At 46.8% G+C, this 14,191-nt stretch overlaps 2 protein-coding genes across 14 annotated transcripts in view; one reads left to right on the forward strand and one right to left on the reverse strand.

Annotated features, from left to right (window-relative positions):
* FIP1L1 (factor interacting with PAPOLA and CPSF1) overlaps positions 1-1,652 on the reverse strand; it is a 51,022-nt gene extending 49,370 nt beyond the window's left edge. For 4 of the 13 annotated variants that reach the window (XM_054989531.1, XM_054989520.1, XM_054989521.1 and 1 more), the window contains exon 1: positions 1,412-1,597. In XM_054989531.1, the coding sequence (XP_054845506.1) occupies positions 1,412-1,499 (88 nt within the window). In that variant the 5' untranslated portion in view covers positions 1,500-1,597. Of the gene's footprint in view, positions 1-1,411 lie in introns of all 13 variants that reach the window. The other 9 variants (XM_054989524.1, XM_054989527.1, XM_054989522.1 and 6 more) reach the window with 5 other exon arrangements.
* Positions 1,653-4,926: 3,274 nt separating this feature from the next.
* SCFD2 (sec1 family domain containing 2) overlaps positions 4,927-14,191 on the forward strand; it is a 282,293-nt gene continuing 273,028 nt past the window's right edge. The window contains exons 1-2 of the mRNA XM_054990692.1: positions 4,927-5,897; positions 8,870-9,038. Of these exons, the coding sequence (XP_054846667.1) occupies positions 5,048-5,897; positions 8,870-9,038 (1,019 nt within the window). The 5' untranslated portion in view covers positions 4,927-5,047. The remainder of the gene's footprint in view (positions 5,898-8,869; positions 9,039-14,191) is intronic.

Below are 14,191 nucleotides of genomic sequence, written 5' to 3' on the forward strand. Positions count from 1 at the left end.
TACCACAATTCTGTGGAGGGGTTCACGGCTGACCCATAGGGTTGCCAGCTCCAGGAGGTTTGGGGCCTGGGAACGGTGGCATTTGGGGAGGCGAGGGACCTCAGCAGGGTATACTGCCATCCAGTCCCCCCTCCAAAGCAGTCATTTTCTCCAGAAGAGCTGATCTCTGGGACTAGGAGGTCAGTTGTAATTCTGGGAGATCTCCAGACACTACCTGGAGGTTGACAACTCCCCTGAGCACCTATTCTGCGCCTAAGGCCTTGGTGAGAAAAACCGGTTAAAAATAAAATAAGAGTAATAGATGTGGCTGAACTGTTGAGTCAACATACACAGGGCTGCCCTGCTTTCTCCTATATGCTTACTTGGAATCAAGTCCCTCTAAGCAGCACATATTCCTCCCAGCGCTACACTCAGGAATAACCCATGAGTTTACTTTGTAGGTCAGGAAGGGCTGGTATCCCTAGGGCTGCCATCTCCAAGTTGAGAAATTCCTGGAGATTGGGGGGGGGGGGGTGAAATCTGGAGATGGCAGGGTTTGGGGAGGGTAAGGGCCTAGGGTTGCCTCCAGGTGGGGGCTGGAGATCTCCCGAATGACAACAGATCTCCAGCCGACAGAGAGGAGTTCTGGAGAAAATGGCTGCTTTGGAGAGGGGCCTGTATGGCATTATACCCTGCATTTCCCAAACGAGAGTTGGCAACTCTAAAAGGACCTCAGCATGATATAATGCCATACAGGCCCCTCTCCAAAGCAGCCATTTTCTCCAGGGGAACCGATCTCTGTGGCCTGGAGATCAGTTGTCATGCCGGGAGATCTCCAGCCACCACCTGGAGGTTGGCAACCCCCGGGCACCTATTCTGCTCCTGAGGCAGTGGAAAGAAAAGCCGGTTAGAAATGAAGTAACAGCAACAGATACGGCTTAACTGTCCCGTCAACATACACGGGGCTGCCTCGTTCTCCCATATTCGGAAGCAAGCCCCTCTAAGTGGCGCTTATGCCTCCCAGCGCTGCACTCAGGAGTAACCCGTGTGTTTACTCTGTGCGTCAAGAAAGGGCCGGAATCCCGTGAAGAGAACAATCCTGCACCTCTAAGGGGAGGCCGGGAGGGGGAGGGGGGGCTGCCCTGAGAAGGCCGAAACGTTTCAGGGGGGCCGGGAGAGGGAGGCCGGGGTCAGTACCATCAACCGCGCCGCGAGGCCTGGCCCCGACGGAGGCCATCCGCCAGGCCCGGGGAGAGCAGGCCCCACGCGCGGCCTGGCTGTGAGGGGCCGCCTCGAGCCCGGGCCTAGCGCTTCCCGCCGCCCGCCCGCCGGCCTGCCCGCCTCTCCAGGCGGCCCGGCTCGAGGGGAGAGAACGCGGGGAGAGGGGAGGCCGTGCGGGGGTGCGTGTGGGGTGGGGGGTGGGGGTTCATACCGCCATAGAGCCACTCCTCCTCCTCATCCCCGGCGCCGGTCCCGCTCAGATCCGCCGCCAGTCGCTCCACCTCGCCGCCGGCCGACATGGCTGCCCCCCCTTCCCTCACACAAACAAGGCCCGGCGACGCGACGCCGAAGCGCCCTCCGCGGTGCCTCCCCCTCGCTCTCGCCTTCGGGCCGGCGGCGGCAGCGACGCCCCTCCCCGCTTCCTCCCGCCCGCGCTCGGAGGAGAGCCTCCCGCGGAGAGCCGCTTCCCCTGCCCAGCCGCCCGTGTGACTGACGGACGGACAGACTGGCAGACGCGCCCGGCACACGCGGGAAGGAAGGGCCCGCGGGCCGCGCTCGCCTCAGGGCCGAAACAGACCAAAGGCCTCTTATGGCGCCCTTGCCAGGGCCCTGTTATTCCTAAGGCTGACTAGGCCGAAGCCTGGGGGCCCCGCAGGGACAAGGGGCCCGTCGGTTGATTTTTGCTGAGGCCCAACGCCACATAAATTGATTCTCTTATATAACCTCTGTTAATAAGAGAATTAACTGCTTTCTCACTGAAGTGAAACAAAAGTTGGACTGAAGAAAGCTGACAGGAAGAAAATTGATTCGTTTGAAATGTGGTGCTGGACGAATTTTGCAGATGCCATGAACAGCCAAAAAGACAAATAAGTGGGCACTAGATCAAATCCAGCCTGAATTCTCCCTACCAACTAAAATGGCTAAACTGAGGCTATCGTGCTTTGCTTACATCATGAGAAGACAAGAGTCTCTGGAAAAGTTCGTAATGCTGGGAAAAGTGGAAGGCAGCAGGAAAAGAGGACGACCCAAAACGAGATGGCTGGACTCAATAAAAGAAGCACTGTTTGCAAGTCTGTTAATGAGAGGACGTTTAGGAGGTCTTTCCTTCCTAGGGTCGCCATAAGTTTGGGACTTGATGGCACCTAACACACACACAAAAGCTGCCTAAATAAGTTAAATAGAGTCAAGTAGATGTGAAAGACCTCTCTGAGACCCCAAAGAGCTGCTGCTAGTCATAAATAACAAAACTGACCTTGATGGACTCAGTGGCTTGAATCCAGTACAGTGTTACTGTTGGCCTAAGGACTTCTGCGTACGAGCAAGACTTTATCTTCTCCCCCTTCCCACTGCAGCCAAAAATGCCCCTTGAAATTTTCTCCTACAGAAACATGATTTGGGGCTGCTGTAGGAGGCAGAAGCTGAGAAAGCTGTGCTCCGTGGGCAAAAGTCTTTGCACCCACAGAAGTGCTGCACTGGATCCAAGCCACTATAAGGTATCTTGGTGTGGCAACAGATGCAGCCTATGGATAGTATGGTCATATATCACTACTTCGTTTGAGCTTTAAAGAGATTTTAAGGTTTAAATAGCATTTTGAGATTGGAAATACTATGCAGAAGGTCCTATGTTTAATCCTTGGCATCTCTGATTAAAATAATAACAACATCAACTGTGCTTATATACCACTCTTCTAGACAGATTAGTGCCCCACTCAGAGCAGTAAACAAAGTCAGTGTTGTTATCCCCACAATGCAGCTGGGGAGCTGGGCCTGAGAGGAGTGGATTCCACAAGGCCACCTGCTGAGCTCATGGCAGTAGTGGGAGTCAATCCAGCAGGGTGCTGATTCACAACCCAACCACTGAACCACTGTGCTCAAGTAGTAGGTGATGTAAAAGACAACGCTAACCTTGACAGACAAATGGTCTGAATCCGTATTTATTTCTACCCCACTTTTTTTGCTCAATGGGGACATAAGGCAGCTTGCAAGATTGTCCATCTCATTTCCATTTTATCCTCACAACAATCCTGTGCGGTACGTTTGCCTGAGAGTGACTGGCCAAGGTCACCCACTCTGCTTTTGTGTCAGAGCAGAGATTTGAACCGATGTGGACAATTTGTGTGTTAGTTGGCCTCCTAGAAATCCAACATGAAACCCTAGGCCCTGCTCTTCCATGGATGCAATCCAAGCCAATAAAAAACCAGCGTGAAATTATTATTTTTATATATATAAATAAATTTTATTTCAGTTTATAAACTCAAAATATAATCACTATCTTCTGCTCCTACATTTAGCTACATAAAACATAAACTAGACATATATATTTTACTATAAACCTAAACTAACATCATTCAATTAATATAAATCACATATTTATATGCCTTATATATTCCTGTTTTTTAACTTCTACTTCAGTATTTCTATATGATCTTTACAATCTTTCTTCCCCAATAATGATTTTGTTACATATTAGAAACATGTATTGCTGATCTTTTGAACTATTATAGTGGGAAATTAGATCAAGATGGGTAGTCCTGTTTGTAGCAGTAGACTGCTGATAACAGGTGATAACAGTATACAGGAAGAGCTTCAGAAAGGAGTGGTTATGAAGATGATGTGTAAGGCAAGTCTATATAAATATGAAGGTAGGTTAGGCTGAGAGCAAGTGACTGGTCATCTCTTGAGCTTCAATAGCAGAGAGGCAATTATTTGAAACTGGGTCCACCAGATCGTACTATGACACTTTGGCACATAATGAAGGGAGAATGTTAGAGAGACTTGGAGTATCTGTGTGAAGAGCAGAGATGATGAGATGTACAACATCTCCAAATGGCTGTCAGATACAGAAAATGTTCTGCTTTGGCCATCAATGTTCAGGGGGCAAAATTAAAATTTGAACACATGCAAAGAAGAGCAGCCAGAACTTTCCTGACGAATGAAACTCCCATCAATTTAGAAACAGGTTTGTTCCAAAACCAAGAGGATTCCTTCTTTCCAGCTTAATTTCCATTGCAAATATTATGAAGGCGGGGCGGGGGGCGGGGGAGACAATGCATCCTCCCCAGCAACCATCGAGATTCACTTCGCCTAATCTTTCTCCCACCTCTGTGACTGTTCCTTCGTAAGTGCATGGAGTTCCACACATCGTTCTCGTTTTTCAGGTGTATTTGGCATTTTCATTTTATTTGGTATTTCCATGGGCTTGCAGGGAAATCAATGGAGTACATGATGATTGTGTGTTCCAATCTTGGCTTCGGAGGGAGGAATGTAAGGGTTAGGGTTATAGAATCTTAAATGCGTAACCATCACACTCCCAGACCAGTTTTTCCACACGAACTAAATCAATGGGCTTAGACTGGTTTAACGCTGTTTAAGATTGGGTTTAGACTGGAGGAACTCTGTTTAGAATTGCACTGTAAAGTCCTACATTGCTTCTTTTAGGCAGTTAATGTACAAGTAAAGGAGGCAGGGGAGATGGCAGTCAAAAATAACCCTGAAGTCTCGTCTCCAGAACTTGCGCTAGTAACTCTATTTCCATCCTACGTGCACTGGGAAAACGAACGAGCCACGTTGTTGCAAACATCCGGCGTCTCGGGTTTCCTCTAAGCAGCCAATTAACATCGGGTTCTGCGAAATGACGTCACAAGCAAGCGACAGCTGTAGGAATAGGCACGTGCGTGTAGCTGTCAACATGGTATCTGGTGCAGCTGCTCTTCCTGGATGCTTCTGACCGACTCACCGGGGCATTTGTTGGCTTGGGGACCTGAGAGCGGTGGCTCCTAAACTGCATTTCTTTGGATTTTCTTTGGCTTCCTCCAGAGACTCTTCAGTTGCCCTCCTGCCTTGCGGTATGTCAGCCCTCTCTTCCTTCCCCACAGCCTCAGCTGGGGTGTCCTCCTTTTGCCAGCAGGCTTGGGACCAGGTGTTTTCCAAGGTGAAGCGGGCCGTCGTCTTCATGGACTCTGCTTGCGCCGAAAGCCTTCACTGGACGTGCGGAGGAGCTGGGAGGCTGCTGCAAGCCGGGGCTCTCAACGTCAAAGAGTTCTCCAGCTTTGAATCTGGTGGCACAGAGCAGCCCAAGGCGGTGTTTGTGGTCAGCACCCTGCTGAAAGGCAGGACCGTGGACATCATCCGTGACATTGTGAGTCTCAGCAACTTCCAATACAGTGTGGTTTTCACAGCTGTCAGCCACGCAGTGCACCTGCAGGCTCACAATGCCTCTGGCGGGGCTGAGTCTGACAGTGGCAACCGGGTGGTTTTTGAGCAGTTTGAAGAAAAGCTTTGCCAGTGGATGGGTAACATGAACTACACTGCAGAAGTGCAGCACGTGGCTTTGTTTCTGGTCCCCATCTCACCCCGCCTCTTCATAGTGCCTGCCTTCTCTTCTCTTTTTTCCCTGATGGCTCAGGATTTGTCTCAGATCAACGACAGCAGACCAGAGAAGAAAAAAATTGCTGACTTGAGCCATGTTGACTTTTCCTCTCTGTCTGTAGAGCTGCAGCTTGAGATCAGGACATTGGTGTCTGGTTTGAACACCTTATTTGAGTACCTGGGGATGCGGGAGGAATGCTTTGCTGTGGGGCCGCTGAGCAGGATCATTGCAGGTGATCTAGCAAATTACTCCCAAGCCAAGACCAGAAGGAAAACTGCACAAAGCAGAGCCTCTGTTATTTTTGTGGACAGGACATTAGACTTGACAGGTAAGAATCTTGAGATCTGGGGTATTAAGTTATTAAGCAGTTACAAGAACATTTGCCTTTTTATGTGACAGCATCAGAAAGATTTCTAGGGCCCTCTGTGCACGCACGCACGCACCCCCCCCTCATCTTAGTGATACTGATAGGAAGTGTGTGTGGGGTGGGGGGTATGAAATTGGCATCGCACCAGGTGGCAAACAATGTTCTCTATACGGTCTGGGGAAAACCAAAGCAATAAAGAAGCAGAGAAGAAGCAAAAACTGCCACACTCTTCACTAAAATGGACCCATGTTTATTCTAGCATTTCTGGGTATGGATCTGCTGCAGGTGTTTGGGTCTCAATTGGCTGGCTGGCCAGCTGTGTGGTTTGGAGCCCTAAACTCCTAAGGATGATTCAAGTATGAGGATGCTTTCTCTGCTAAGCCATTCCTCCCCCAAATTATGATGCACAGTTGCTTATAAGAAGTCCTCATGCCCTGATTTAGAGCTGCCCAGGTTCTTAGCCTTAGCCTATTAACTACCTGCAACTCAGTTAATTTCAGAAGCATCTCCAATTCTTTCACAATTTTGTCCACAGTTGTAATTAAGAAAAAGATTGATGTTTTGTCAAAATATGTCTATTGGGCCACAGAAGGTAAGGTTTCCCTTCATGAGAGTTTGTCTGCATGATAAGAGGCCAATAAACCTGAATGCTGGGGCACAGTATCACTGATGATGTTCACAACTAATATTTATGCCATTTTTCAGCATGGGAGAGAGGGGCTTACTCTCAGTGTCGACAGAGTAATTCTGCATGCGCAAGCAAATATGACAGGGGTTTTGTCATGTGTGTTAAGACCTCCAGTAAGTCTATAGCCCTATGCATGTTTATTTGGGAGGAAATACCATTGAATTCATAAGGCTTGCTTCTGATTATTATTTAAAACATTTATTAGCCACCTTTTTACTTTACAGCACGCAAGGTGAATTATAGCAGGCATAAAAATACATTAAAAACTCAATTTAAAATCACTATCTAAAACTATCAGTAAAGAATAAAATTAATTGAATGCAGTTCTGTATAAAACTGTCTTCAGCTGCCTCCTAAAGATCGAGAGGGCAAAGCGTACTTCCCTGGGGAGGTTGTTCATTCCACAGTTGTGGGGCAGCCACTAAAAAGATCCTCTTTCGTGGTCAAGCAGGCCTCTTTGGCTGATGGACAGTCAGGAGACCTTTTCTTCTGATCTTAACTCCTGGCAGAAGGTGGCCCTTCAGATACCCCCATCCCAAGCTATGTAAGGCTTTAAAGGTGAGAATCAGCACCTTGAATTGTGCTTGGGCATGGATTGGCAGCCAGTGCAGTTACTGTAATATCGGGGTCATGTGCCCCTGGTAGTTGACTCCAGCCAGCTGTACAGCCACCACGTTCTGCACTAGCTGCAGCTTCTGAACACTCTTCAGTTTTCTCACAAGTAGAGCACATTGCAATAGACAAGATGAGATGTAACTAACGCATGGATCACTTTGGCTAGATCAGACTGAGCCAGGAATAAGCTGGACAGAAGTACTCTGAGCCACCACAGCTATGGTCACTGCTGTGTCAAGCTGGACTTCCAAGCTGTGAACTTGACTTTTCAAGGGTTGCACAACCCCATCCAAGACAGGAGAGGTCTTACATTGCTGATCAGCCTTTCTACTAACCCAGAGAACCGCTGTCTTGTCAGGATTAAGTTTCAGCTTAATTAATTTATTTATGCCCCACTTCTCCCCCCTCCCCCCATGAGACCCCCAAGTAGCTTTTAATGTCATTCTCCCTTTATCCTCACAACGATCATATAAGGTAGGTTAGGCTGAGAGAGTGTGAGATGCATAGGCTGAAGCTTAACGGGGGTAAGTGCTGACAGCCAGATCCTCTTCCGTATCCCAAATCTGGTAATATTACTGTGCAACAAGTGGTATAATAATTCATCTGATTTACTTCTTTGTCACAGCAGGTGGTAGAGATCCAGATAAAGATTTTCTCTTGCCATTCTTTTTGATAAATATAGGATTTCACATCTACAGAAAGTTCCTGTGATGGTGTTGGCCTATATCTTGAACCGGTAGATTCCTTGCTCCAGGGGAGTATAGGTTGTGACTCTTCCATAGATCCCAAGTGGGAGGAGAATATACATGGCCTGGAGCACGAGTGTGCTGATATTGGTCTGTAATTCCAGAATCAAGACCCAAACATACAGACATATAATGCTGTAGTGGTTAGAGTGTTAGACTAGGGTCTATGAGACCCAAATTCAAACCCTCACTTTGCCACAGAAGCTGGCCGGCTGATCTTTGGCTAGTCACACTCTCTCAGCCTAACTTCCTGCCTCACAGTGTTGTCGGGAGGATAAAATGCTAGAGAGCAGAATGGTGTAAGCAGCACTGGGTCCCCAATGGAGAGAAGAGTGGTCTAATGTCAGCCCTAGAATTGCTTCTGTTCTGTTTCAGCCTTTCTTCAGCTCTGAATTGGATTCTTGCTAATGCTATGTCTTTGTAAACTTGTATTTATTTACCCTCTGGCATTGTTTATGGATCACTTGATTGTACTAATCTCACGCTGTGTAATCTACCATGGTCTCAGTGAGAAAGGAGGACTATAAATAAATGAATACATGAAGTAAGAAAAGAAAAGAAATGCTCTCTGGCCATGTAGCTTAAACGATGAATGTAAATACGTGCTTCCAGAGAATAAGACAAAAAAATTGGATATTTAAAGAAGGCCTGCCGGCGAGAATGTAGCATACAAATAACAAACTCCATCTCGGGTGACATTCTGGAGCTGGCTTGTCCTAGAAGACTCAGTATACGAGCCCAGCGCACAATGGTTCATGTACCGTGTGAAAGGATGGCACCTAGGCATGTTAGGAGGAAGATGCTCACCAGTATGAGGGGACTATGGCTTAGTGCTGCAGCATCTTCTTTGCCTTTGAATCTTTTCCCCTTGGGCCTTTTTCCAGGAGCTGTTGGTCATCATGGGGACAACTTAGCAGAGAAGATTCTCTCTGTGCTTCCCAAACTTCCAGGTCATGCAAACGATGTGATGGTCAACATGGTGGAACTCACAGCCCTGCAGACTGACGATGCGAGTTGCAGCGTTGTAGCTCCAGGCTGCTTGGCACAACCGGCGTAAGACTCCTTTCTTGACTTCTGTTGAAAATGTCTTGTTAACTTACTGCTGTTTTAAATTAGACTTCTGCATTGTTGTTCCAGTATGTGCTCGGAACCAGGTTCTGCACGTGGAACCTTGGAGCAGAATCTGGGACTGGCCCAGGCTCAGATCCCCGCTCTGCCATGATGAAAGCTCACTGGGTGACTTTTGTCCAGTTGTTCTCTTTCAGCCTAACGTACCTCACAGGGTAGTTGCGCAGATAAAATGGAGACGAAGAGAACAATATAAGCTGCTTTGACTCTCCATTGGAAAGAAAAGTGGTGTATAACTATATCTAGTTATCAATGTGGCCAAATCTGTGGATGCTTAAATCCAGAGACTGGGGCCACAGTCAGAAAAGACTGATATTTCTACAAGCCCGAAAAAGCCCCAGTTTTGCAGAAAAATCTGAATTTCTTTTAAAAAAATTACCGCCCCCCCCCCAATAGAAGTAGGGTCTGTAACTTTAAGAAACAAATGCCCTCTCAGCGGTGGGGATTCTAGGCAACCACAATAGTTTTTTTCAGCTTTCAAGCCTTGGTTGCTATCAGGGCTTTTTTTCTGGGAAAAGAGGTGGTGGAATTCAGTGGGTTGCCCTCGGAGAAAATGGTCACATGGCTGGTGGCCCCGCCCCCTGATCTCCAGACAGAGAGGAGTTGAGATTGCCCTCCACGCTGTTCGGTAGCGCGGAGAGCAATCTCAACTCCCCTCTGTCTGGAGATCAGGGGGCGGGGCCACCAGACATGTGACCATTTTCAAGAGGTTCCGGAACTCCGTTCCACTGCGTTCCTGCTGAAAAAAAGCCCTGGTTGCTATCAATAAAAGGGGGGGCAGGGCCCTTTCCAGGTTTGTTTGTTTTTTTGCCTTTGAAGAAGGACTTATCAGGCCAGGCCTGGCAGCAAACCACAGCAGCTTGATATCACATGATTTGCATAACTCACCAAGGACTGGCTGGCTGCTATTGTTCAACATTAACCACCCCACAAAAGCCAGTGTGGTGCAGTGGTTAGAGTTTTACATTAGGATCTGGGAGACCCAGATTCAAATCCCGCCCCCTTCTGCCATGGTATTTCACTGGCTGACTTTGGGCCAGTCACACACTCTCAGCTTTAGATACCTCCCATGATTGTTGTGAGGAGAAAATAGAGGAAAGGAGAATGATGTGAGCTGCTTCATGTCTCCGCTGTGGAGAAAGGTGGGGTATAAACGGCGCAAATAAATATTAAAGATGGATGAAGATGGGCACAGATAAAAGTTTGGTTGGCAGGTGGGAAGAAGTGAGGGACTGAGGGAAAGGCGAGGATAAGAGGATAAATATCTAAAATACATCGCTCGCCTGGCAGCTGCACGTGCAGATTAGATGGAGTTGTGCATCTGACTTGCGATGCAAACCATCATTGGTTGTGAAGATGAATCTGGAAAATGACAAAACTTGATTGCACCTGCACACTTAATTTTGCACTCACGTATGCCTCTTTTTTTCTATCATAGAACTGATATTTTCTACATCCTAATCAGACATCTGTAGCCTATCAAGGACCCAGCAATAATATAATGTTTGAATTAAAGGGTGATCTCATTAGAACCAGCATCTGTTGTCCCTAACCCTCACCATTAAGATCTTGAAACTGCTGTTAAACTTGGGCACTTGCTTTCCTGCCATGTGCCAAAATGTCAGTATCCCATCATAATTATTAGCAGATGGTGATTGTCTACCAAAACGATACCCTTCTGCTCATTTGCCCATAATCAAAGCAGCTGCATTACTCTATTAATGTGAGAAGGAAACTTAAGAAGAATGCAATCTTAAGCAAAGTTACAGTCTTCTAAGATCATTGACTTCAATGGACTTAAAATAGTGTAACTCTGCATAGGATCCAGAGAAGTTAGCTGTGTTAGTCTATAGTTGCAAAATAGTAAAGAGTCCAGTAGCACCTTTAAGATTAACCAACTTTATTGTAGCATAAGCTTTCAAGAACCACAGCTCTCTTCATCAGATGCATCAATGGCATCTGACGAAGAGAGCTGTGGTTCTTGAAAGCTTATGCTACAATAAAGTTGGTTAATCTTAAAGGTGACTCTTTACTATTCTACTTAGGATTGTGCTGTTAGGAGTTACATTTCAAATAGCTCTTGGAATTCTGTAGAATGGGTATATGGTAACCAAGGAATATGTACTTTTTAAAGAAAATATCTAAATAACTAAATGGACATTTTTTTAAACCAGTGAATGGAATCAGACTGTTTCCTGGGTGAGTTAATTTTTTAATATAGCAGCCTGAATAGCCTGGACTAGTGCAAGCTTCTCAGAGCTTGGAAGCAAAGCCCAGGGCTGCTTCGCAAAGGCAGGCAATGGCCCATTCTCACCTCTTGCCTTGAAAACCGCAGAAGGGGTTGTCATAAGTTGGTTGTGACTTGATGGCAATTAATTATTATTAAATTACCCTCTGAGTCTACATCGTCATTTAGGAATGGGTCAAGCAGAGGGGTTTGTCGCTGCCGTTGGCTGACTTGCTTTGATTCTCAAAGTTTAGCATTCCAGGGACCCTCATTTCCCTTTAATGTTTTTCATGGGCATCCAAGCCCCCCCTCAACAGCGTCTGCAGTGTGCCAGAGAGCCTCCTTTCAAAGTGTGCCGTCTGTTGCACAGGTTCTGTGTAGGCTTCTATCCTCCAGCGTCCTGAAAACAATACAGTAGGTTGGATCATGGATCAAACCAATTTGTCTGATGTTGCTAAAGAAAGGAGGGATTCCTGCTTGACCACCAAAAGGGCTGTGCCAGGAAACACGGGACCTGTCATATGCAAAAGGAGCTGTAACTGGGAGGTGAATTGATTTAATGAAAAAGCTGACTAGATCCATCCAATTATGAACAAACCGTGTCAGCTACACTTGAAAAACCAGTGCAGGTGCAGTGTTCGTATTGTCTGCCTGTAGCCTATAAGGCCAGGCCTCAGAGGGTAGCTGATTCTATAGGGCAACATCTCAGAAAGGCTCTGAACCAGGTTTCAGTCATCCCTTGACTGTAAGGGACTTTATGCTGGTGAAACAAGAAAGCTTCTTACAGCTTTATCACTTTTAGTCAGAGGCCAGAAAAACAGTTGTGGGAAGGAGCCTGGGGGAAAAAAATCAGAGCTTGGTCATACTCGGGGCTTTTTTTCAGCTGGAACACAGTGGAACGGAGTTCCGGAACCTCTTGAAAATGGTCACATGGCCGGTGGCCCCGCCCCCCGATCTCCAGACAGAGGGCAATCTCAACTCCCCTCTATCTGGAGATCAGGGGGCGGGGCCACCAGCCATGTGACCATTTTCTCCGAGGCCAACCCACTGAGTTCCTCCACCTCTTTTCCCAGAAAAAAAGCCCTGGTCGTACTAATAGATAAATACCATCATCACACAAAACCTTGAACTTCCAGTATGCAGGTGAAAACTGTCACTGGCTTATATTGTCTATAGACAAAGAATGGTCTCACTGTCTCCATGCTGAAATCCTTTGAATCAGAAAATCAAATGACACCCAATTTAATTTTATACCGTAAGTAACGTCGATGCCTGAATTCGGACTGTACTTTCTTGGTACCACTCGACCAGTTCCTTGGGCTGAGCTATTGGATACCAATCATGTTTAAGGTGACTTCCCTGAGTGGATCTGGAAGCTAGGTACGAGCTCCTGCCCTTGGAAAGAAAGGAAGCCAGTTCCATCCCCTTCCCATGATCTAGACAATTCCTGCCCTCCTTAGAAAGCTCTGAAGGCTCCCTTTTTGTGGTAGCAGGGTTTGTATGAGAAGAGGTCTTCCTGTCATACCTTCACTGAAGTTTATATGTTGATTTGAAATAACTACCCACACTTACAGCTATGGATCTCTAGTTAATGTGTATTTTGAGATGGAGCCCAGATTTAAAATTGGTAACATACAACACTGTGTTGAGTCTAGTTATGTTGGAACTGCTATGCCATTTTGACAATGACCTTTCATGGCAATGATATCATTCTCCTCTAAAATGCTTGTTGCCCGCAATAGAGTTTTTCCAAAATTATTTGAAATAACTTGTGTATATTCTTCTTTACAAGGTTTACAAGATAATGCACGGGTTAGAGAAGGTAGAGAAAGATGTGTTTTTCTCCCTTTCTCACAATACAAGAACTCGTGGGCACTCTATGAAATTATTGAGCAGTCGGGTTAGAACAGATAGAAGAAAATACTACTTTACACAAAGGGTGATAAACACATGGAATTCGTTGCCACAGGAGGTGGTGGCAGCTACAAGCATTGCCAGCTTCAAGAGGGGACTGGACAAATATATGGAGCAGAGGTCCATCAGTGGCTATTAGCCACAGGAGATAGATGGTTTTCTCTTTGTGGGGAGGTGGTGCTCTGTTGTCTTGGTGCTGGAAGGAAGGCAGTGGGAGGGCTTCTGGTGTCCTGGCCTCACTGACAGTCCTTTAGATGGCACTGGATTTCTAGCCACTGTGTGTGGCAGAATGTTGGACTGGATGGGCCACTGGCCTGATCCAACATGGCTTTGCTTATGTTCTTATGTTCTTATGTTCTTCTTGCTAATGTTTGAAGGGTACAGTTATCAAACATGGATAGTATGTGGGGGATTGTTTTTAAGCAGTTTCCAGTGTTGAAAGGTCTATTCCCTGTGTTTCATATGTATTGGAGCAGGAGAGAAAAGGCCTCTCCTTCTTCTCAAGTGCTTGCTGCATTTAACAGTTTAAAAAATGGTCTCTCCAGTCAAAACATCTGGCCTTAGTTATGGGATCAGCAAACAGATTTAATGAATATTTATGGCTGGCATAATGAAATGAAGCAAGATCTGTCCTTAAACCCAAAGAAATAATAGGTTTATTTTAAGATATAAATAGGGTTGCCCGGCAGGAGGGGGGGGGGACCTGGCACTCACCTCGTGTTGCTTGCAACGATGTCACTTCTGGAGCGCTCCCACACTCCACGTGGGGCTGATTTGGCCTGTTTGGGGCCTAAATTGGCCCCAAATGAAGCACAGGAACGCTCCTGCAACCAGTACAATGATGCCACTTCCAGAAATGACGTTGCTGTGTCCCTCGGGAGTGAGAGGGCCTCCTGGAAGCTGATTTGGCCTCCTGGAAGTGACGTCATTGCGCTGC

This window comes from Eublepharis macularius, chromosome 10 (genome assembly GCF_028583425.1).
Source record: "Eublepharis macularius isolate TG4126 chromosome 10, MPM_Emac_v1.0, whole genome shotgun sequence".
Taxonomy (NCBI): Eukaryota; Metazoa; Chordata; class Lepidosauria; order Squamata; family Eublepharidae; genus Eublepharis; species Eublepharis macularius.